Source organism: Mesoplodon bidens (genome assembly GCF_964165515.1).
Source record: "Mesoplodon bidens genome assembly, chromosome: 3".
Classification (NCBI taxonomy): Eukaryota; Metazoa; Chordata; class Mammalia; order Artiodactyla; family Ziphiidae; genus Mesoplodon; species Mesoplodon bidens.
The window spans coordinates 46,503,774-46,530,676 of record NC_138178.1 but is presented as its reverse complement, the minus strand read 5'-3'; the positions used below and the strand labels follow the sequence as shown (position 1 = coordinate 46,530,676).

Genomic DNA, 26,903 nt, shown 5'->3' with positions numbered 1-26,903 from the left:
GCAAGAAAAATAAAAAGTATCAGAACTGGAAAAGAAGTAAAATTGCCTCTGTTTGCAGTTGATATGATTTTATATATAGAAAAGTCTTACAGACTCCACCAAAAAACTGTTAGATCTCATCAACAAATTCAGTAAAGTTGTAGGGTACAAAATTAACATTAAAAAAATTAGTAGTTTCTATACATTAACAACAAATTATCTGAAAAAGAAAGAAAACAATTCCATTTAGAATTCCATCAAGAAGAATAAAATACTTAGAGATAATTCAACCAAGGATGTGAAAGATCTATACACTGAAAACTTTAAGAAATTGATGAAAGAAATCAGATAAGGCACAAATAAGTTGAAAAGTATCCTGTGTTCATGGATTGGAATAATTAATATTTTTAAAATGTCAATACTACCAAAGCCACCTATAGATTCAATGCAATCCCCATGAAGATTCTGAAGAAATTTTAAACAGAATTAGCAAAAAAAATCCTGAATTTATACGGAATCACAAAAGGCCCCAATAGCCAAAGTAATCCTGAGAAAGATTAAAGCAAGAGGCATCACACTTCCCAATTTCAAGCTACATTATAAAACTGTAGTAATCAAAATTTGTATGGTACTAGCATAAAATCAGAAACATAGACCACTGGAACAGAATCAAGAGCCCAGAAACAAACCCCACCATGTACAGTCAACTAATATTTGACAAAGGAGCCAAGAATACTCAATGGAGAAAGGATAGTCTCTTCAGTAAATGGTGCTGGGAAAATTTGATATTCACATATAAAAAGAATGAAACTAGTTCTATATTACACCACTCAAAAATGAACTGAAAATGGAATAGAAACTTATATGTAAGACTAGAAACCATAAAACTCCTAGAAGAAAACACAGGATAAAGCGCCTTGACATTGGTCTTCATAATGATTTTTTTGGATGTGATACCTAAATCAGAAGTTACAAAATGAAAAATAAACAGGTGGGGCTATGTCAAAGTAAAAAGCTTCTGCACAGCAAAAAAAAAAAAAAAAAAAAGATCAACAAAATGAAAAGGCAACCTACAGAAGGGGAAAAATACTGTAAACCATATACCTGAAGAGGTTAATATTCAAAACATATAAAGAATTCATACAATTCAACACAAAAAAAATCAAATTATCCAATTTAAAAAATGAGCAAAGGACATAAATATACAATTTTCCAAAGATTTACAAATGGCCAACAGGTGCATGAAAAGGTGCTCAACATCTCTAATCATTCGGGAAATGCAAAATAAAACCACAATGAGGGGGCTTCCCTGGTGGCACAGTGGTTAAGAATCCGCCTGCCAATTCAGGGGACACAGGTTTGAGCCCTGGTCTGGGAAGATCCCACATGCTATGGAGCAACTAAGCCCGTGCACCACAACTACTGAGCCTGCAAGCCACAACTACTGAGCTTGCATGCCACGACTACTGAAGCCTGTGCACCTAGAGCCTGTGCTCTGCAACAAGAGAAGCCACCTCAATGAGAAGCCCATGCACTGCAATGAAGAGTAGCCCCCGCTCGCCGCAACTGGAGAGAGCCCGTGTGCAGCAACGGAGACCCAATGCAGGCAAAAATTAAAAAAAAAAATGTTTTAAAAAAACCCAATGAGGTATCACCTCATGATTGTTTGAATGGCTATCATAAAAAAAACAAAACGAGATAACACATGATGGTGATGATGGGGAGGAAAACGAACACTTGTGCACTGTTGATAAGATTGTACATTATATTCCAATCACTATGGAAAACAGTTTAGAGGTTCCTCAAAAATATTAAAAATAGAACTACCATATATCCAGCAATTCTACCATTGAGAATATATCCAAAGGAAACAAAAATACTATGTCAAATAAATATCTGCACCCCAATGTTCACAGCAGCATTATTTACAATAGCCAAGACATAGAAACAACCTAAGTGTCCCATGACAGATGAATGGATAAATAAGTTGTGGGATATATACACAATGGAATATTATCTAGCTACAAAAAGAAGGAAATCCTGCCATTAGCATCATGGATGGGCTTTTGAAGGCATTATCTAAGTGAAATAAGTCAGAGAAAGTCAAATAATGTATGATCTCACTTATGTGTAGAATCTAAAACAACAACAAAAACAAAACAATAAACTCACAGAAAAAGAGATAAGATTTGTGGTAACCACAGGCAGAGGGTGGTGGGAGGGTGGGATTGGATGACAGTGGTCGAAATGTATAAACTTCCTGCTATAAGACAAAAAGTACTAGGTATATAATATACAACTTGATGACTAGAGTTAACACTGCTCTATGGTATATTTAAAAGTTAAGAGAGTAGATCCTAAGAGTTCTCATCATCAGAAAAAAAACACTTTTTTCTTTTTCTTTTTGTATACATATGAGATGATGGATATTAACTAAACATTATGGTAATCATTTCACAAAATATGTAAGTCAAATCATCATGTTATACACCTTAAACTTATAGAATGTTGTATGTCAATTATATCTCAATAAAACTGGAAAAAAGATAGCAAGATGGCAAATAAGCACATGAATATGCTCAACATCACTAGTCATTAGGGAAATACAAATTAAAAGCATAATATGAAATACCACTAGGCACTTATTAGAACAGCTAAAATATAAAAAACCGACCACAGTAAGTGTTGGGGAAGGTATGGAACAGCTGCAGCTTTCATACAGTGCTGTTGAGAATGTAAATTGGTACAACCATTTTAGAAAACAGTTTGGCAGCTGAACGTACATGTAAAATACAACCAGATAATTGACTCCTAGGTGTTTACTCAAGAGAAATGAAAAGACATGTCCACACAAAGACTTACACGTGAATGTTCATGTGGGCTTTACTTGTAATAGCCAAAAAGTGGAAACAACCCTAATGTCCATCAACAGGTGGTACAGTTTGGTAGATTTACACCATGCATAAAATTATTAAAAGTGAACTACTGTAACATTCAGTAACATGGATGAATCTCAAAATATTTTACTGAGTGAAAGAAGTTACACTTTTAAAAATATGAAGGGGGACGAGGGGAAGATGGCAGAAGAGTATGACGCGGAGATCACCGTCCTCCCCACAGATACACCAGAAATACATCTACACGTGGAACAACTCCTACAGAACACCTACTGAACGCTGGCAGAAGACCTGAGACCTCACAAAAGGCAAGAAACTCCCCACATACCTGGGTAGGGCAGAAGAAAAAAGAATAAACAGAGACAAAAGGATAGGGACGGGACCTGCACCAGTGGGAGGGAGCTGTGAAGGAGGAAAGGTTTCCACACACTAGGAAGCCCCTTTGCGGGCGGAGACTGTGGGTAGCGGAGGGGGGAGGGGGAAAGCTTCTGAGCCACAGAGGAGAGCACAGCAACAGGGGTGCGGAGGGCAAAGCGGAGAGATTCCCGCATAGAGGATTGGTGCTGACCAGCACTCACAAGCCCGAGAGGCGTGTCTGCTCACCCACCGGGGCGGGCGGGGCTGGGAGCTGAGGCTCCGGCTTAGGTCAGAGCACAGGGAGAGGACTGGTGGCTTGAACACAGCCTGCAGGGGGTTAGTGCACCACGGCTAGCCGGGAGGGAGTCCGGGGAAAAGTCTGGACCTGCCGAAGAGGCAAGTGACTTTTTCTTCCCTCTTTGTTTCCTGGTGCGTGAGGAGAGGGGATTAAGAGTGCTGCTTCAAGAAGCTCCAGAGACGGGCGCGAGCTGCAGCTAAAAGCGCGGACCCTAGAGACGGGCATAAGACGCTAAGGCTGCTGCTGCAGCCACCAGGGAGCCTGTGTGCAAGCACAGGTCACTATCCACACCCCCTTCCAGGGAGCCTGTGCAACCTGCCACTGCCAGGGTCCCGAGATCCAGGGACAACTTCCCCGGGAGAACGCAAGGCGCGCCTCAGGCTGGTGCAACATCACGCCGGCCTCTGCCGCCACAGTCTCGTCCCGCACTCCGTACCCCTCCCTCCCCCCAGTGTGAGTGAGCCAGAGCCCCCAAATCAGCGGCTCCTTTAACCCCGTCCTGTCTGAGTGAAGAACAGACGCCCACAGGCGACCTACACGCAGAGGCGGGGCCAAATCCAAAGCTGAGCCCCGGGAGCTGTGAGAACAAAGAAGACAAAGGGAAATCTCTCCCAGCAGCCTCAGAAGCAGCAGATTAAAGCTCCACAATCAACTTGATGTACCCTGCATCTGTGGAATACCTGAATAGACAACGAATCATCCCAAATTGAGGAGGTGGATTTTGAGAGCAAGATTTATGATTTTTTCCCCTTTCCCTCTTTTTGTGAGTGTGTATGTGTATGCTTCCATGTGAGATTTTGTCTGTATAGCCTTGCTTCCAACATTTGACCTAGGGTTCTATCCGTCCGGATTTTTTTCTTAATAATTAATTTTTACTTTAATAACTTTATTTTATTTTATCTTACTTTATTTTACTTTATCTTCTTTCTTTCATTCTCTTTTCCTTCCTTCCCTCCTCCCTTCCTCCCTCCCTCCATCCCTTCTTTCTTTCTTTCTTTCTTTCTTTCAACTTCTACCAATTCTTTCTCTCTACTTTTTCTCCCTTTTATCTGAGCCGTGTGGATGAAAGGCTCTTGGTGCTGCAGCCAGGAGTCAGTGCTGTGCCTCTGAGGTGGGAGAGCCAAATTCAGGACACTGCTCCACAAGAGACCTACAAGCTCCACATGATATCAAACAGCGAAAATCTCCCAAAGATCTCCATCTCAACACCAGCACCCAGCTTCGCTCAACGGCCAGCTAGCTACAGTGCTGGACACCCTATGCCAAACAACTAGCAAGACAGGAACACAACCCCACCCATTAGAAGAGAGACTGCCTAAAATCATAATAAGTCCACAGATACCCCATAACACACCACCAGACGTGGACCTTCCCACCAGAAAGACAAGATCCAGCCTCATCCACCAGAACACAGGCACTAGTCCCCTCCACCAGGACGCCTACACAACCCAGTGAACCAAACTTAGCCACTGGGGACAGACACCAAAAACAACGGGAACTATGAACCTGCAGCCTGCAAAATGGAGACCCCCAAACACAGTAAAAAAAGCAAAATGAGAATCAGAAAAACACAAGCAGATGAAGGAGCAAGATAAAAACCCATCAGACCTAACGAAGAGGAAATAGGCAGTCTACTTGAAAAAGAATTCAGAATAATGATAGTAAAGATGATCCAAAATCTTGGAAATAGAATAGACAAAATGCAAGAAACATTTAACAAGGACCTAGAAAAATTAAAGATGAAACAAGCATCGATGAACAACACAATAAATGAAATTAAAAATTCTCTAGATGGGATCAACAGCAGAACAACTGAGGCAGAACGGATAGGTGACTGGGAAGATAAAATAGTGGAAATAACTACTGCAGAGCAGAATAAAGAAAAAAGAATGAAAAGAACTGAGGACAGTCTCAGAGACCTCTGGGACAACATTAAATGCACTACATTCGAATTATAGGGGTTCCAGAAGAAGAAGAGAAAAAGAAAGGGACTGAGAAAATATTTGAAGAGATTATAGTTGAAAACTTCCCTAATACGGGAAAGGAAATAGTTAATCAAGTCCAGGAAGCACAGAGAGTCCCATACAGGACAAATCCAAGGAGAAATATGCCAAGACATATATCAATCAAACTGTCAAAAATTAAATACAAAGAAAACATATTAAAAGCAGCAAGGAAAGACAACAAATAACACACAAGGGAATCCCCATAAGGTTAACAGCTGATCTTTCAGCAGAAACTCTGCAAGCCACAAGGGACTGGAAGGACATATTTAAAGTGATGAAGGAGAAGAAACTGCAACCAAGATTACTCTACCCAGCAAGGATCTCATTCAGATTTGATGGAGAAATTAAAACCTTTACAGACAAGCAAAAGTTGAGAGAGTTCAGCACCACCAAACCAGCTTTAAAACAAATGCTAAAGGAACTTTTCTAGGCAAGAAACACAAGAGAAGGAAAAGACCTACAATAACAAACCCAAAACAATTAAGAACATGGGAATAGGAACATACATATCAATAATTACCTTAAATGTAAACGGACTAAATGCTCCCACCAAAAGACAGAGACTGGCTGAATGGATACAAAAACAAGACCCATATATATGCTGTCTACAAGAGACCCACTTCAGACCTAGAGATGCATACAGACTGAAAGTAAGGGGATGGAAAAAGATATTCCATGCAAATGGAAACCAAAAGAAAGCTGGAGTAGCAATTCTCGTATCAGACAAAATAGACTTTAAAATAAAGACTACTAGAAGAGACAAAGAAGGACACTACATAATGATCAAGGGATAGATCCAAGAAGAAGATATAACAATTGTAAATATTTATCCACCCAACATAGGAGCACCTCAATACATAAGGCAAATACTAACAGCCATAAAAGGGGAAATCGACAGTAACACATTCATAGTAGGGGACTTTAACACCCCACTTTCACCAATGGACACATCATCCAAAATGAAAATAAATAAGGAAACACAAGCTTTAAATGATACATTAAACAAGATGGACTTAATTGATATTTATAGGACATTCCATCCAAAAACAACAGAATACACATTTTTCTCAAGTGCTCATGGAACATCCTCCAGGATAGATCATATCTTGGGTCACAAATCAAGCCTTGGTACATTTAAGACAACTGAAATTGTATCAAGTATCTTTTCTGACCACAACGCTATGAGACTAGATATCAATTATAGGAAAAGATCTGTAAAAAATAGAAACACATGGAGGCTAAACAATACACTACTTAATAACGAAGTGATCACTGAAAAAATCAAAGAGGAAATCAAAAAATACCTAGAAACAAATGACAATGGAGACATGACGACCCAAAACCTATGGGACGCAGCAAAAGCAGTTCTAAGAGGGAAGTTTATAGTAGTACAATCCTATCTTAAGAAACAGGAAACATCTCGAATAAACAACCTAACCTTGCACCTAAAGCAATAAGAGAAAGAAGAACAAAAAAACCCCAAAGTTAGCAGAAGGAAAGAAATCATAAAAATCAGATCAGAAATAAATGAAAAAGAAATGAAGGAAATGATAGCAAAGATCAATAAAACTAAAAGCTGGTTCTTTGAGAAGATAAATGAAATTGATAAACCATTAGCCAGACTCATCAAGAAAAAAAGAGAGAAGACTCAAATCAATAGAATTAGAAATGAAAAAGGAGAAGTAACAACTGACACTGCAGAAATACAAAAGATCATGAGAGATTATTACAAGCAACTCTATGCCAATAAAACGGACAACATGGAAGAAATGGACAAATTCTTAGAAATGCACAACCTGCCAAGAGTGAATCAGGAAGAAAGAGAAAATATGAACAGACCAATCACAGGCACTGAAATTGACACTGTGATTTAAAATCTTCCAACAAACAAAAGCCCAGGACCAGATGGCTTCACAGGCGAATTCTATCAAACATTTAGAGAAGAACTAACACCTATCTTTCTCAAACTCTTCCAAAATACAGCAGAGGGAGGAGCACTCCCAAACTCATTCTACGAGGCCACCATCACCTTGATACCAAAACCAGAGAAGGATGTCACAAAGAAAGAAAACTACAGGCCAGTATCACTGATGAAAATACATGCAAAAATCCTCAACAAAATACTAGCAAACAGAATTCAACAGCACATTAAAAGGATCATACACCATGATCAAGTGGGGTTTATTCCAGGAATGCAAGGATTCTTTAATATATGCAAATCAATCAATGTGATACACCATATTAACAAATTGAAGGAGAAAAACCATATGATAATCTCAATAGATGCAGAGAAAGCTTTTGACAAAATTTAACACCCATTTATGATAAAAACCCTGCAGAAAGTAGGCATAGAGGGAACTTTCCTCAACATAATAAAGGCCATATATGACAAACCCACAGCCAACATCGTCCTCAATGGTGAAAAACTGAAACCATTTCCACTAAGATCAGGAACAAGACAAGGTTGCACACTCTCACTACTCTTATTCAACATAGTTTTGGAAGTTTTAGCCACAGCAATCAGAGAAGAAAAGGAAATAAAAGGAATCCAAATCGGAAAAGAAGAAGTAAAGCTGTCACCGTTTGCAGATGACATGATACTATATATAGAGAATCCTAAAGATGCTACCAGAAAACCACCAGAGGTAATGAATGATTTTGGTAAAGTAGCAGGATACAAAATTAATGCACAGAAATCTATGGTATTCCTATATACTAATGATGAAAAATCTGAAAGTGAAATCAAGAAAACACTCCCATTTACCATTGCAACAAAAAGAATAAAATATATAGGAATAAACCTACGTAAGGAGACAAAAGACGTTTATGCAGAAAATTATAAGACACTGATGAAAGAAATTAAGGATGATACAAATAGATGGAGAGATATACCATGTTCTTGGATTGGAAGAATCAACATTGTGAAAATGACTCTACTACCCAAAGCAATCGACAGATTCAATGCAATCCCTATCAAACTACCACTGGCATTTTTCACAGAACTAGAACAAAAAATTTCACAATTTGTATGGAAACACAAAATACCCCGAATAGCCAAAGCAATCTTGAGAACAAAAAACGGAGCTGGAGGAATCAGGCTCCCTGACTTAAGACTATACTACAACACTGCAGTAATCAAGACAGTATGGTACTGGCACAAAAACAGAAAGATAGATCAATAGAACAGGATAGAAAGCCCAGAGATAAACCCACGCACATATGGTCACCTTATCTTTGATAAAGGAGGCAGGAATGTAGAGTTGAGAAAGGACAGCCTCTTCAATAAGTGGTGCTGGGAAAACTGGACAGGGACATGTAAAAGTATGAGACTAGATCACCCCCAACACCATACACAAATATAAGCTCAAAATTGATTAAAGACCTAAATGTAAGGCCAGAAACTATCAAAGTCTTAGAGGAAAACATAGGCAGAACACTCTATGACATAAATCACAGCAAGATCCTTTTTGACCCACCTCCTAGAGAAATGGAAATAAAAACAAAAATACAGACATGGGACCTAATGAAACTTCAAAGCTTTTGCACAGCAAACGAAAACCATAAACAAGATCAAAGGACAACCCTCAGAATGGGAGAAAATATTTGCAAATGAAGCAACTGACAAAGGATTAATCTCCAAAATTTATAAGCAGCTCATGCAGCTCAATAGCAAAAAAACAAACAACCCAATCCAAAAATGGGCAGAAGACCTAAATAGAAATTTCTCCAAAGAAGATATACAGACTGCCAAGAAACACATAAAAGAATGCTCAACATCATTAATCATTAGAGAAATGCAAATCAAAACTACAATGAGATATCATCTCACACCAGTCAGAATGGCCATCATCAAGAAATCTAGAAACAATAAATGCTGGAGAGAGTGTGGAGAAAAGGGAACACTCTTGTACTGCTGGTGGGAATGTGAATTGGTGCAGCCACTATGGAGAAGAGTATGGAGGTTCATTAAAAAACTAAAAATAGAACTACCATATGACCCAGCAATCCCACTACTGGGCATATACCCTAAGAAAACCATAATTCAAAAAGAGTCATGCACCAAAATGGTCATTTCAGCTCTATTTAGCCTAGAGATAGAAACAACCTAAGTGTCCATCATCGGATGAATGGATAAAGAAGATATGGCACATATATACAATGGAATATATATATATATATATACAATGGAATATTACTCAGCCATAAAAAGAAACGAAATTGAGTTATTTATAGTGAGGTGGATGGACCTAGAGTCTGTCATACAGAGTGAAGTAAGTCAGAAAGAGAAAGACAAATACTGTATGCTAACACATATATATGGAATTTAAGGAAAAAAATGTCATGAAGAACCTAGGGGCAAGATGGGAATAAAGACACAGACCTACTAGAGAATGGACTTGAGGATATGGGGAGGGGGAAGGGTAAGCTGTGACAAAGCCAGAGAGAGGCATGGACATATATACACTACCAAACGTAAAATAGATAGCTAGTGGGAAGCAGCCACATAGCACAGGGAGATCAGCTCGGTGCTTTGTGACCACCTAGAGGTGTGGGATAGGGAGGGTGGGAGGGAGGGAGACGCAAGAGGGAAGAGATATGGGAACATATGTATGTGTATAACTGATTCAGTTTGTTATAAATCAGAAATTAACACACCATTGTAAAGCAATTATACTCCAATAAAGATGTTAAGAAAAAAGAAAACACCCCTCAAAGTTAGAAACAGGGCAAAATAATTTAAAAATCAAAAACTTAAGACACATACACATATTTTTTCAGAAATCTGAAACAATATACATGTAACAAGTACATTTAAGAACTCTGATCTCAAAATGTCTACTTGAGAGTAAACACTTAAGTAATATATACAACAAAATGTCATCCCACTATGTTTAAATCGATCACCATAATGCAGACCTAGAGTCAGAAGTTTGTCTTGAACACAGCTAAGTTGTTTTTATTTTGTTGATGGTTTTGAACTGAGATGTTCACATACCAAATCCTGATGACCTGAATTTGCAAAATGGCTGGCTAGAATAGGAGAGTCATCTGTTTTCATGGAAATAAGTTTTTCTTTCTACTTCTCTAATGTATGTGCTAAAATAGAGCTCAAATCTGAAACCGGAATTAGCAAATACTGACATTTACATGATTATTCCATTTTATTTTCTTCAAAATCCCTTTAGAATACACCAGAATTAGAAATAATACTCCAATAACATAATTACTGGCAAGTCTGTAAAGCTGACTTCCTAAGTTGTTCATTAAATACATTCTATTAATAATTCCCAGTCATACTATCGATAGCTCTTGAATGTGAACACAGTCTGATCATACAGCATAAACTATCACACAGACAATATCTTAAAACTCTGTAGTCACTGTAATATATTTGCCTCTGTTAGAAATATCGTACTTACCAAGATTGATTTAGTTCTATGTCCTATTAAGTGTTACTAATTTAATCCAAAATCTGTGCATGTAAGGAGGGTGACACCTAAATTCATCATCCAAGGCATTGTTAAATAACTACGTATTGTCCTAAGGGAGAGACTCCAATGGAGTGTCACTTTCAGGTTGACACAAAACCAAAAACTAATAGCCAGTATTTATAGAGTGTACAAAAGGCTTTCACATCCATTGATATTTGAGTCTTCATTTATTCAACAGATATTCCAGGAACTGAGTGTTAATTCTACACCAATCATTGGCTAGATGCTAGAGACCCAGTGGTGATCCTTACAATAACTCTATAACAGTGGTTATCAAAATGTCATCTCAGAAGCACTAGCATCAGCATCAGCTGGTAACTTGTTAAACCTGCACATTTGGACTTTCCAAGATGGTGGAGGAGTAGGAGGATGTGGAGTTCATCTCTCCCCACAAGTGCATCAAGAATACATTTAGAAATAGAAAAATTCTCACAGAGCACCTGCTGAACACTAGCAGAGGACCTCAGACACCTAAAAGGACAAGAAAGATCCCTACATAACTGGGTAGGACAAAAGAAAGAAGGAAAAAGGAAGAGGAGAGGAAGCAGGACAGGATGGTCTGTGCCACAGCCCTGTGCACCTCAGCCTGAGACAGGTGTCTGATGGTGGCTGGAATGTGGGGTTTGGAGAGCAAACCTGGGGAGGGGACTGCTGTTGGGTGTGAGACGACAGCCAGAAGGGACGGGAGTAAGGAGCTCCACAACAAGGAATGCTCGTAGAGGAAGCCTGGACCTCCACAGAGGCAAAGAGCCATTGTTGAGTGATGCATAAAGGGCGGGGCGGCCATTACAGCCTCTCCCCTCACGCACCAGACCCTGCATCCATGGGCACTAAGGAGGGCTCCCGCTGGAGCTGGCTCTCATAGCTCTGCTACTGCCTCCTCCACCCCTTCCATCAGCCTGGGGGACCCACTCACCCGATTGCTGCCTGATGGGCTTGCATGTTCCAATCCCTACCCCAGCACCCTCCTGCCTGGGGAGCCCGCTCACCCTGATCACCACCATTGTTCCTTCCTGCCCGATGGGCTCTTGTGCTCTGACAGCCTCTGGAGCAGACTCTGGTGGGAGGAACACACAGAGGTGGGGCTGAAACCACAGCTGAACCCCAGGGGGCCATGTGACTAAGGAAGAAGAGCTGAAATCTCTCCTCATGGCTGCGTGAACTGCGGAGTTACACCTCCACTGATGGCTTCCTAAATTCAGTGCCTGCAAAACATCTGAAAAGACAAATGCTCCAGTAGGTGGGACGAGTCTGGCTTTAGCAGCTGTGGGCTTTGTGGGCACATACATGCAGAGGTTGGGCCAGGCCAGAGTCTGAGCTGCTTCCATAGCTCCACAGCAGGTCCAGGTGCACAACTACTGTAGTCCTGGGACCTGACTTCAGTGGAGCTATGCCAGTGGCCTGGTGAAAACGCCTGAGAGTCAACAGAGCCAACTGCTGGCATACCCACAGTTAAGGTGGGACCGAGAGCAGTGCCAACAACAGTGTACTTTGTGAGCCCGCACAATGGGCGAAAGGGGACAGAACAGAGGACATTCATGGTGAACAGCTCCAGAGGAGGAATACTCAGTGGCTTATCTCCCAGTGGGAGTGCTCCATTCCCACCTACCTCACACCACAGTACAGAAACACAGCTAAGAAACAGATCTGGGGCCTCTACTCCAACAACCAGGGAGCAGACCCCACCCCTGACAGGACAGTGACAACCACAGAGCAAAGGGAGGCCCCACTCAATATCCAGGGCAGGCTCTGGTCACCACAACACCAGTCAAACCTCCTATCAAGGGGATAATGGCACAAACCTCTGGATAAACCTCACCCACTAGGGGGCAGACACCAGAAGCAAGAGGAACTACAATACTGCAGCCTGCGGAAAGGAGACCACACATACAGTAAGTTAGACAAAATGAAAAGACAAAGAGATATGTTGCAGATGAAGGAGGAAGATAGAAACCTACAAGAACAATTAAATAAAGAGGAGACAGGCAATCTACCTAAAGAAAAATTCAGAGTAATGATAGTAAAGATGATCCAAGATCTTGGAAAAAGAATGGAGGCACAGATAGAGAAGATACAAGAAATGTTTAACAAAGACCTAGAATAACTAAAGAACAAAAAAACAGAGATGAACAGTACAATAACTGAAATGAAAATAGACTAGAAGGAATGAATAGCAGAATAACTGAGGCAGAAGAACAAATAAGTGACCTGGAAGACAGAATGGTAGAAATCCCTGCTGCAGAACAGAATAAAGAAAAAGAATGAAAAGAAATGAGGACAGTCTCAGAGACCTCTGGGACAACATTAAAGGCACCAACATTCTAATTATAGGGGTCCCAGAAGAAGAAGAAAAAGAGAAAAGGCCTGAGAAAATATTTGAAGAGATTATAGTCAAAAACTTCCTTAACATTGGAAAGGAAGTAGTCACCCAAGTCAAGGAAGTGCAGAGAACCCATACAGGATAAACCAAGGAGGAACACACTGAGACACATATCAATCAAACTAACAAATATTAAATACAAAAAAAATATTAAAAGCAGCAAGGGAAAAGCAACAAATAACATACAAGGGAATCCCCATAAGGTTATCAGCTGATTTTTCAGCAGAAACTCTACAGGCTAGAAGGGAGTGGCATGATATATTTAAAGTGATGAAAGGGAAAAATTTTAAACCATGAATACTCTATCCAGCAAGGCTCTCATTCAGGTTAGACAGATAAATCAAAAGCTTTACAAACAAGCAAAAGCTAAGAGAATTCAGCACCACCAAACCAGCATTACAACAAATGCTAAAGGAAATTCTCTAGGCAGGAAACAGAAGAGAAGAGAACAAAAAAGTAAATGAAGAAAAAAGACTTTGAAAAGAAACCCAAAACAATTAAGAAAATGGCAATAGGAATATACATATCAATAATTACCTTAAACGTAAATGGATTAAATGCTCCAACTAAAAGACACAGACTGGCTGAATGGATACCAACAAGACCCGTATATATTCTGTCTATAAGAGACCTAGGGACACAAACAGACTGAAAGTGATGGAATGGAAAAAGATATTCTATGCAAATTGAAATCAGAAGAAAGCTAGAGTAGCAATACACATATCAGACAAAATAGACTTTAAAGACTGTTACAGGAGACAAGGAAGGACACTACATGATGATCAAGGGATCAATCCAAGAAGAATTTACAACTGCATATTTAAGTACAGAATTGTAAATATATATGCACCCAACATAGGAGCACCTCAATATATAAGGCAAATGCTAACAGCCATAAAAGGGGAAATTCATAGTAACACAACTATAGAGGGGGACTTTAACACCTCTCTTACACAATGGACAGATCACTGAGACAGAAAATTAATAAGTAAACAGAAGTATTAAATGACACATTAGACCAGATAGACTTAATTGATATTTATAGGACATTCCATCCAAAAGCAGCAGAATACACTTTCTTAAATGCACATGGTACATTCTCCAGGACAGATCACATCTTGGGTCACAAATCAAGCCTCAGTAAATTTAAGAAAACTGAAATCATATCAAGCATCTTTTCCAACCACAAAGCTATGAGATTAGAAATAAATTACAGGCAAAAAACCCTGTAAAAAACACAAACAGGGCTTCCCTGGTGGCGCAGTGGTTGAGAGTCCGCCTGCCAATGCAGGGGACACGGGTTCGTGCCCCGGTCCGGGAAGATCCCATATGCCACAGAGTGGCTAGGCCCATGAGCCATGGCTGCCGAGCCTGCGCGTCCAGAGCCTGTGCCCCAGTCACAGCAGTGAGAGGCCTGTGTACCGCAAAAAAAAAAAAAAAAAAAAAAAAAATTACATATGAAAATGGAGAAGTTACAATGGATACCACATAAATACAAAGGATAGTAAGAGACTGTCTACAAGCAACTATATGCCAATAAAATGGACAACCTAGAAGAAATGGACAAATTTTTAGAAATGTACAACCTTCCAAGACTGAACCAGGAAGAAATAGAAAATATGAACAGACCAATCACAAGTACTGAAATTGAAACTGTGATTAAAAATCTTCCAACAAACAAAAGCCCAGAATCAGATGGCTTCACAGGCAAATTCTATCAAACGTTTAGAGAAGAGTTAACACCTATCCTTCTGAAACTCTTCCAAAAAACTGCAGAGAAAGGAAACACTCTCAAGCTCATTCTATGAGGGCACCATCACCCTGATACCAAAACCAGACAAAGGTATCACAAAAAAAGAAAATTACAGGCAAATATCACTGATGAAAATAAATGCAAAAATCCTCAAAAAAATACTAGCAAACTGAATCCAACAACGCATTAAAAGGATCATACACCACGATCAAGTGGGATTTATCCCAGGGATGCAAGGATTTTGCAATAACACAAATCAAACAATCTGATAAATCACATCAACAAATTGAATAGGGACTTCCCTGGCAGTCCAGTGAAGACTAGTTAAGCAGGGTTAAGGCTCCTTGCTCCCAATGCAGGGGGCTGGGTTCGATCCCTGGTCAGCAAACTAGATACTGCATGCCACAACTAAGGATCCCTCATGTTGCAACAGATGCCGCATACGGCAACAAAGATCCTGCATACTGCAACTAAGACCCCGCACAGCTAAATAAATAGATTAATATTAAAGAAAAAACAAATTGAAGAATAAAACCACATGATCATCTCAATAGATGCAGAAATAGCTTTTGTCAAAATTCAACACCCATTTATGATAAAGAATCTCCAGAAAGCGGGCAGAGGGAACACACCTCAACATCATAAAGGCCATACATGACAAACGCACAGCAAACATCAATCTCAATGGTAAAAAAATGAAAGCAGTTCCTCTAAAATCAGGAACAAGACAAGGATGTTCACTCTCACTACTATAATTCAACATAGTTTTGGAAGTCCTAGCCACGTAATCAGAGAAGAAAAAGGAATAGAAGGAATCCAAATTGGAAAAGAAGTAAAACTGTCATTGTTTGCAGATGACATGATACTACACATAGAAAATGCTAAAGATGCTACCAGAAAACTACTAGAGCTCATCAATGCATCGGTAAAATTGCAGGATAGAAGTTAATACACAGGAATCTCTTGCATTCCTATACAATAACAATGAAAGATCAGAAACAGAAATCAAGGAAACAATCCCACTTACCATGGCATCAAAAAGAATAAAATACCTAGGAATAAACCTACCCAAGGAGACATAAAACCTGTACTCCAAAAACTATGAGATGCTGATGAAAGAAATAAAAGATGACACAAACAGATGGACAGATATACCATGTTGTTGGATTGGAAGAATCAACATTGTGAAAATGAGTATACTGCCCAAAGCAATCTACAGATTCCATACAATCCCTACCAAGTTACCAATGGAATTTTTCAAAGAACTAGAACAAAATATTTTACAATTTTTATGGAAACACAAAAGACCACAAATAGCCAAAGCAATCTTGAGAAAGAAAAACGGAGCTGGAGGAATCAGGCTCCCTGACTTGAGACTATACTACCAAGCCACAGTAATCAAAACAGTATGGTACCAATACAAAAATAGAAATACAGATCAATGGACCATGATAGAAAGTCCAGAGACAGACCCACACACCTATGGTCACCCAATCTATGACAAGAAGGCAAGAATACACAATGGAGTAAAGACAGTCTCTTCAGTAAGTGGTGCTGGTAAAACTGGACAGCTGCATGTAAAAGAATGAAATTAGAACACTCCCTACCACCATACACAAAAATAAACACAAAATGGATTAAAGACATAAATGTAAGGCAGATACTATGAAAACTCTTAGAGGAAAACATAGGCAGAACACTCTCTGACATAAATTGTAGCAAGATCTTTTTCAATCCACCTCCAAGAGTAATGAAAATGAAAACAAAAATAAATAAATGGAACCTAGTTAAACTTAAAAGCTTTTGCACAGCAAAGGAAACCATAAACAAAACAAAAAGACAACCCTCAGAATGGGAGAAAATATTTGCCAATGAAGCAACTGACAAGGGATTAATCTCCAAAATATACAAACAGCTCATGTAGCTCAATATCAAAAAACGTAACAACCCAATCAAAAAATGGGTGGAAGATCTAAATAGACATTTCTCCAAAGAAGACAAACAGATGGCCCAGAGGCGCATGAAAAGATGCTCAACATCACTAATTATTAGAGAAATGCAAATCAAAACTACAATGAGGTATCACCTCACACCAGTCAGAATGGCCATCATCAAAAAGTCTACAAACAATAAATGTTGTAGAGGGTGTGGAGAAAAGGGAACCCTCCTACATCATTGGTGGTAATGTAAATTGGTACAGCCACTATGGAGAACAGTACAGAGGTTCCTTGAAAAACTAAAAATTGAGGTACTATATGATCCAGCAATCCCACTCCTGGGCACACATCTGGAGAAAACCATAATTCGAAAAGATACATGCACCCCAATGTTCATTGCAGCACTATTTATAATAACCAGGACATGGTAGCAACCTAAATGTCCATCAACAGTGGAATGGATAAAGAAGATATGGTGTGTATATATATATGTGTGTACACACACACACACACAAACACACACAATGGAATATTACTCAGCCATAAAAAAGAACAATATAGTGCCATTTGCAGCAACATGGATGGACCTAGAGATCGTCACAGTGAGTGAAGTCAGTCAGACAGAGAAAGACAAATATCATATAATATTGCTTATATGTGGAATCTAAGAAAAGGGTACAAATGAACTTATCTACAATATAGAGTCACAGATCTAGAAAACAAACATGGTTACCAGAGGGTAAGGGGGGAGTGATAAACTGGAAGGTTGGAATTGACATACACACAGTACTGTATAGCACAGGGAACTCTACTCAATTCTCTGTAATGACCTATATGGGAAAAGAATCTAAAAAAGAATGGATATATATATATACATATAACTGATTCACTTCGCTGTACAGCAGAAACTAACACAACATTGTAAATCAACTACACTCCAATAAAAATTGAAAAAAACAAAAAACCCTGCACATTCTCAAGTCTCACTCCAAATCTACTGAATAAGAAAATCTGTGGGTGGGACCCAGGAATCTATGTTTAAATAAACCCTCCAGGTGATTCTGATATGTGCTCAAGTTTGAGAACTACTGCCCTGTAAAATAGCCCCTTGCATTATATATTAGAAAAATTGAGGCTCAGAGAGGGATAGAACAGAATTGAGATTCAAAACAGACTTTTTTCCACCATCTATTTATTCCCAGAGATTAGAAAGGTATCTGGCATATAAGATGGGCACACAATAAAGATCTGTTGGATGAAAAAATGAATGAATTCTCCAAAGAGTTGTGCCATCACCCAGTATGGCACTAGTCCAAGCAATATAATTCTAACTTATTGGAAATGTACATATTGCTAATAAGGGTATTTCTTCTGAAAAGAGGTGTGTTCACCGTGACATCAAGAATTATAATTTAAAAACTATCACTTTTGAGTCTTGCATAAAAGAGAAAGTTACCAAAGGTGATCACAACCCAAATTATTCAGTTTTTCCATACCTTGTTATTTTGCTTTAGCTTACTTAACTCCAGTTTATACTTTTCTGCTTCTTCTAGAGCTCTATTCAAGCGAACTTCCATGGTACTTTGACTAGCAGCAGCTTGTTTTTGTAGTCTTCTTTTATTCTCTAATTCCTGTACAGTAAGAGAGATATGTAGAACATTTATAAACATATCATATGTTCCTTCTATTATTCTGAAACATTTTCCATTTCCATATGCCTTGCTTTCTCCTAAACTGTATACACACACACACGGCCAGAGACTGAACACTGAGTGACAGAGGTCTCAGGGAATTCTCACTCTGAATTGGTTTTAGGAAAATATATCCTTAAAGATGTAGTCACAAATTAGGCTTCCAAATTGCTTTCTGTTTGGAATTTTCTGCCTTTTTATTGATCCCAAGAGTCAGTATACATGTCTTCTACATTTACTTTATAAACAACATTTTATAATCATGGTTCTTCTCTTGGGAACCTCCCAAAACACCAATGTAAGACATAAATTCTCTCATAATACTGTGTTTGTGTAAACCTGATGAAATATATCACTTGAAAAAATATTTGTTAAGTACAGAGCATTCTATTGTATATTAGCAATATAGGAAAATCCCAATTCTGAGCAAAAACAACAGATTCTATGGATATTTTCCATATCTTGGTGTGGGTTTAGACCTGCATTTCTGCAAATATTCTAAGAGTTGCTGTTGCAGAGTCTACAGGCCACACAGGAAGAAACATGAACATACAGGATAAGCTCCAAACTCCATCACAATCTGGTACCATAATCTCATCTCCTCCCACAAATGTTACCTTCAGCTATAACAGCAGTACTTGCTTGGATCTCTCCCAAACAGCCATGATATTTCTTGCCTCCGACCCTTTGCTCATACTCTTCCTTCTGCCCTGATCTCTCCCTACCCCTCATTTTTACCTGGCTAACAACTATTCATCCTTCAAGACTCAGGGCTATACACTGGGGTTTTACCTTCTCCCAGAAGCCTTCCCTCACTGTCTTCCTCACTATCCTCCCAGGTTGAATTAAGTACCCTTTCTTCAGAGCTTCTATAGCATCTTGATATACATATATCATAGAACCTGCTTGTGTGGAACCGAAACTATCCATTTACTTCATTTCCCCCACTATATTGTAAGCTCCTTAAGGATAGAACTACTTTAATTTCTATATTCCCAGCACTTCAGCAGCATATAAAAGGCACTAATGACATGTTTACTGAACTGAATTTATTTTGTAATATTTAACTCACTCTTCTTTGCATGTCCTACAATGCCTGGTACAGAGCATTATACAAAGCAGACACTCTCAGTAAATATCATGGAATTGAAATGATGCAGTTAACAACGTAGTTGTCTGTTTTCTTCTTTTATAATTTTTTCTCCTGGCTGTATCACTATGTTTTATTTGAACACTGATCTCCCTGGCTCTGAGTAATTAAGGGGAAAACAAAACAAAACAAAACACATGCTGCTCTTTATGCAGGTTTCTACACAAATCAAACTGTGCCTGGATACCATCTGCTCTCACCAGCCTTCTTCACAGCTTTGTGGGTGGTAGCTACGCTAAGAGCAGTCTGATTTCTCTCACTGTTCACACGGAAAAGGCAGAGACTCTCATTAGCTACCAAGGCACAATTCTTGCTGCCTCATTTCAGCCTCTTCTCACAAGAATATGGAAATGAATCTTTGCCCTTCTCTTTCCTGCTAGTGACTCTGTAACCTACTTCATAGAAAAAAGAAAACCTTTCTTTACCACATGATGTTCCCCTACTGTTGAATCAATAGTGCCCCACTTCTTGGGAAAAGTGAAAAAGAAAAAGGATAGTCAGAAGAATAGTAAAGTAGGAATTAAATTTTCCTATATGAGAAAATCCATTAAGAAAGGGATAATCTTAACAAAAACTTGAAAACACTTCTGTTTTCAATCATACTTCAGTACTTTTTACAAAGTGCAGACAAGATACCAATATTGAGTATTTTTAGGATGAAAACTCTCTCCTAAAGCAAATCTATTATTACCTCCCAAATTAAGAAGTTTACAGGTTGCTAGAGAACATTTTTATGAAAAATCTCAAATCCTGAATTTCACATTAGTTTTAAAAGAAAAAGCTGGATAGCTTAAAGAAAATCAAGTCTAAGTTTAAAACTCAAATACTAAGAGATCTAAGAAGAAATAATTTGTGATTCTCCCATAATTTTTAAAGCATTCATAAGGTACTGGGATAGTGCGAGAAAGAGGTATGCATCAGTAACAGTACAAAACAAATGTAGCAAATGCTTAAAGAGTAACAAAAACAACCATAGTATTTCTGATGAGGAGAAATCAGATGAGGACAAATAAACAATCAGATAAGGTTCTAGAAACAAGTGGCTGAGGTTCAAAAAGCAATAAACTTGGAATCAAAAAACCTGCCAGCTGTGGTAGATTGTTTCTACATCTGAAATTGGAAGTAGTAATATCTATGCCTAATAGGTTTTACTTATTCACCACATTTATCAAGCACTTACTACACTGCCAGGTACTATTCTACATGATGGGCACATGACAATTAACCAAAGTTCTCCTCTAGTAAAGCTTGCACTCTAGAGGAAGAGACAGATGATAAACACATACATATATACACACTCGTATGTAACATCTGACAGTGATAAGGGCTATGAAGAAAAAGAAAGTGTAAGAGAACTGAGTAGGGAATTCCCTGGCGGTCCAGTGGTTAGGACTCTGTGCTTCCACTGCTGGGCTTGGTTTGATCCCTAGTCAGGGAACTAAGATCCCACAAGCCGTGCAGTGAAGCACCACCACCCCTTCCAAAAAAAAGGAAGAAGGAAAAAAAAGGGGACAGAGCAATGTGGGAGGGACATAATTATTTAAAATACAGTGGTTAGGGAAAGGCTTCCAAATGAGGGAATGATTCATGTATAGATCTGGTGGAACAAAGAAGACAAAGACCCTGAGGCTGGAATGCATTTAATATATTCAAAGATCTCCTACATGGTCAGTGTGGCTTCAGCTCAGTGACACAGGCAGTGTTAGGTCTCGAGATTGCACAAACACCCAGGGTGACCTTAGGTGGACCTTGTAAACCCTGCCTCATAGTTTGGATTTTATTCTGAATGACATGGAAAGTCTTTGGAGGGTTTTTAGTCGGTGTGTGTGTGTGTGTGTGTGTGTGTGTGTGTGTGTGTGTTATCCTAAGTTTTTTTAAGGACTGCAGTTGAGCCAACATGGGTTTCAACTATGTGGGTCCACTTACACACAGAAATTTTTCAATAGTAAATACTACAGTAATACACGATCCACAGTTGGTTGAATCTGCAGATGTGGAACCACAGGTACATAGGAACTGGGGATACAGAGGGCCAACTATAAATTATATGGGGATTTTAGATTGTTCAGAGGATCGGCGCCCCTAGACCCCAGGCTGTTCAAGGGTCAACTGTACTCTAGCTATTGTGGTATTGCTACTGAGTGTAGGAAATCTAGGAGGTCATTAGAATAGTATAAGTGAAACACAGTAGCTTGGGCTTGGGTGGGAGTAATGAGTTTTTGAGAAGTAGTTAATTCCATGTATTTTGAAGACAGAATTGGCAGGACTTGTTGATGGACTGGATGATGGTGTGAGGAAAGAGAAGATTCAAGATGACTCTTGGATTTTGGCCTAAATAACTCAATGTTTTTACTGAGAGGGAGAAAAGGAGAAGGTCTGCAGAGAGCAGGGAAGCAAGAGCTCCCTCTTTAGGACACAGGATGTTTAACATACCAAGTACTGATATCAAGTTGGAAGCAAGATGTTAATAAGAGTCTGGAGCTCAAAGAAAGATCCTAGCAAGGAGTAGAAATGTGAGAGTGATCAACACATAGATGGTACGTAAAGCCATGGAAATGAACGAGTGCATCTCAGAATTGGATGTAGACAGAAGAGAGCCAAGGACTGAGCCTTGGACACTCCAACATAGAAAGGTCAGGAAAACAAGGAAGAAAATTATGAGTGTGATGCTCCAGAAGCCAAATCAAGTGTTTCAAGGAGGGAGAAATCAACTATGTCAAATATTGCTGAGATATAAATTACTATGAGGAATAATAACTGACTAGAACTGGCAATGTGGATTACTAGTGACCTTGTTAAGAATGGTTTCAGAGGCAGAGTAGAGATAGAAGCCTAACTGTTGTAGTTTCGAGAGAATGGCAAGTGAGGAATAGATAAATTGAATAGAGACAACTATTTTAAGAAGCTTTGCTATAAAGGAGAGTAATGATACAGGGCCAGAGGTACATATGAGATCTATGGAGGTTTTAAAATATATATATTGGAGATCCTGTGGCATGTTTGTATGCTAATGCAAATAATTTCATAGATAGAGTAAATTTGATTTTTGCAAGAGAATGGAAAACAGGATAATTGTAGGAGCAAAGTACTTGAGTAAGACAGACTACGGGATCCAGTGCACAGTGAGGTGATCAGCTTTAGATAGAAGAGATAGTAATCCATGGTAATGAGGGGGAAAGAAGAGTAGATGGGTACAAAGGCCAAGAGACTGATGTAAAATTTACTGTTTTCTTAGTAAAATAGGGGGAAGTTGTGAACTGAGAATGGTAATGTTGGAAGAGGTATTGGAAACATGAGGAGAAAAAATAACCTGTTTAATAATCACCTCTGAAAGTGGGAGAGGGGACTACCTTCTCAGAAAGTAGGAGAGGAAAATAGCATTACACTTGATATTTGTAAATAAGTTAAAGTAGGACCAATCCACTTGGCTGTGTATTTTTGTCCAGCCGTATAGACAAGCAGTATGGGGGAAATTAGGTTGGGTTTTGCCACACACTACACTGGCAGGGAAATTAAGAATATATTCAATGGATAATTAAGTTGTGTATGGAACCTAAGCTGGAGAAGAAGGAAATAAAGAATATGGGGGAAGGGGTAGAGCTATGTAATAAAATATATAAAAATGAGAATATATAACTCTTATATGTATATGATATATATACAATATTAAACAAAGATAAGGTACATTCATATCATGATTTTGCAGGATAAATACAGGCAAAAATGAAAAAAAGCTTTCTTTACAATATAAGGAAATGAAGAAGGTGAGAAAATGCTTTTGAAGAGTTTTTACTATGAAAGCAGAAAAGAACAAAGCAGTTTTAGGAAATGACACAGAGATCAATTTTACCTGGAGCAAGATAACAAGAGGGCAGACATTTTTTTAAAGAAGGTGAGTTACTGATGTTAATAAGAGTGTTAATATGACAAATCCATGGTCAGAGAAACTTGTGGAGTGCACCAATAACTTTAATTTAACCAAAAAACAAAACAAAAATGAGATTAAGTCTTCTGGCCATGAAGAAATAATAAACACGTGACACAAAAATGCACTGTCAACAACTAGAAAAAGTGATTAAGATATGTTTAATAACTGTTTAGAAATACTGGAAAACAGTAGGGTTGTGATTCCTGAGAAAAGGGAAACAAATAAGTCCTACAATCACCCTAGCATTCTTCTGGGAGGCAATATCCACACTGAGGCTACAGGGAAGAGAAAATACAAACAGAGCCCAGAGGTCTACTGAGTTGAGGAAACAGAACACAGCTGGAGGAGACAGAGGCAGCTGGGAATTTGTGTGAAGGTTCAAGTAAGGAGGAACTACACTAGGAGAGAGCTTCAGGAATCTACACAAGAAATCCCTTGAGTATATTAGGCTATGCCTAAATACATGAAAATTCAAGAAGGCCAGATAAAGCACAATTAGAACAATTGTAAATAGAACAATTCCCATAGCTCACACAGGGCAGGAAGACATCTGAGGTCTAATCATCCAGAATGAAAATCCTCAGTGATCATCAGGGACATTTGGTGGAGATCCTGAAAGGTCTCTTTAGGGGAAGACTTAAGGGTAGAGCTGAACTATTCCTGAAGGCTGCTCTAGACACACTCTAGCAAAACTTAAAAACAGGTCTCAAAGTGATTAAACTGGCAAATAACTACATGTCAAAATCCAACACTGTCTTCAAAAAGCACACTAAAGAGAAACGCTCAACAATATAATATTCAGTGTCTAGCATCTGGTAAAAAAATCACTAACCAAGCCAAGAAGCAGGGAAATGTAACCGATATCCAGGAGAAAAATAATCAGTCAATAGAAACAAACCCATAAATGAGAAATATAATGGGTACAGTGAACAAGGCTGTCAAAACAGCTATTTTAATTATACATAAGTGGTTAAAGCAAAACATTAATATAATGAGAAAATAAGCTGAAGCTATAAAGGAGAATCAAATGGAACTTCTATAGATGTATAATATATCAAAATGAACATCTCTCTGCTTAAGAATAGGGGCATACTAGACACTACAAAGAAAAGATCAGTAACCTACTGAAGACACAGCAATAGAATCTATCCAAATAAAGAATATAAGAAAAAAGGCTGAAAACAGCTCATAAGTAACCTAATATCACAGATATTATCAATGTGAAAATATCAAGTAGTCTAACAGAAGCATAATTGGACTCTCAGGTGGGGGAGGGAGATAGGGAGTACAGGAAAAACATTTGAAGAAATAATGACCAAAATTTTCCAAATGTGATGAAAACAATAAACCCACAGATTCAAAAAGCTCGACAAACTTCAGGCAGAATAAATACACTCCGCACACAAAACTGAGAAGGCACATCATTATGAAATTGCTGAAAACCACTAACAAAGAGAATGTCTTAAAAGCAGAGGAAAAAGACACATTACATACAAAAGTAGAAAGAGAAGTTATGTGGACTTTTAGTCAGAAACTATACAACACAGAAGACAAAGGGAGGACAACTAACGAAAGAAAACAAAAAACAAAAACAGTCAATTGACAATTCTATACCTAGTGAAAAATACCCTTCAAAAATTAAAGGACTCAAAAACACATGAGTGCATACAAAACTGGTGAAATCTGAATAATGTCTGTGGATTGTACCAATGTCAGTTTCCTGGTTTTAATACTAGACTATAGTTATGTTAGATGTTACCATTGAGGGAAACTGAAGGATACACAGGACCTCTCTAGAGGTACTATTTTTGCAACTTCATGTGAATTGATAATCATTTCAAAATAAAAAGGTTTTTTTTAAGTAAGGAAAATACTCTTTTTCAGAGAAACAAAAACAGAGAATTAATGACTAGCAAACTGGTACCACAAAAATTGAAAGGGTAGGTATATCAAGCAGAAGTATGGAAAACAGATCTGAAGAATGAAGAATACAAGAAATGGCAAATATCTTCATCTCTTTAAAATATAACTGTTTAAAGAAAAACATATTGTGTGATGTATGACCTTTAAAAATAAAGGTATGGGGCTTCCCTGGTGGCGCAGTGGTTGAGAGTCCGCCTGCCGATGCAGGGGACACGGGTTCGTGCCCCGGACTGGGAAGATCCCAAGTGCTGCAGAGCGGCTGGGCCCATGAGCCATGGCCGCTGAGCCGGCGCGTCCGGAGCCTGTGCTACGCAACGGGAGAGGCCACAACAGTGAGAGGCCCGCGTACCACAAAAGAAAAAAAAATAAATAAAAATAAAGGTATGACCACAAAAGAAGCAGATGGAGTATGAGAGTGTTATATTATACATGAAATAGTATAACATGATTTGAAGGTAGACTGTGATATGTTAAATATGTATATTGTAAACCTTAAATCTAAGACTAGATTTAAGGTTAAATCTAAGACTAGATTTAAGACAGCTAATAGTGGAGGGAAAAAATGGAATACTAAAAAATATTCAATTCAAAGGAGGAAAACGTAACAAAGTTAACAGTTGGGAAAAAGAGAAAACAAATAGGAAGATAGTAGGTTTAAATCCAAACATCAAAAACTGCTTTAATGTAAATGGACTGAACGTTCCAGTAAGAGACAAAGACTGTCAGAGTGGATAGAGAAGCAAAAACCAATTATATGGGTTCTATAACAAACCAATTTTCAGTACAGAGACAGATTAAAAGTAAAAAGATGACAAAAGAGAGTCAAGATGATGGAGGAGTAGGAGGACGTGGAGTTCATCTATCCCCACAAAGGCATCAAGAATACATTTACAAATGGAATGATTCTCACAGAGCACCAGCTGAACACTAGGAGAAGAGCTCAGACACCTAAAAGGACAAGAAAGATTCCCACATAACCAGGTAGGATGAAAGAAAGAAGAGAAAAGGAAGAGGAGAGGAAGTGGGACAGAACCTGCGCCCCTGAGGTGAGGGTGCTGAAAGAAAGGAGAGGTTATCACATCCAGGGAAGCCCCCTCACTGGCGAGGAGATC

At 38.7% G+C, this 26,903-nt stretch overlaps 1 protein-coding gene across 3 annotated transcripts in view; it reads right to left on the bottom strand.

The window, feature by feature from the left end:
* TEX9 (testis expressed 9) overlaps window positions 1-26,903 on the bottom strand; it is a 221,453-nt gene that overhangs the window by 9,837 nt on the left and 184,713 nt on the right. For all 3 annotated transcript variants that reach the window (XM_081227396.1, XM_081227395.1, XM_081227397.1), the window contains one exon: window positions 18,596-18,730. In XM_081227396.1, coding sequence (XP_081083522.1) covers window positions 18,596-18,730 — 135 coding nt within the window. The remainder of the gene's footprint in view (window positions 1-18,595; window positions 18,731-26,903) is intronic.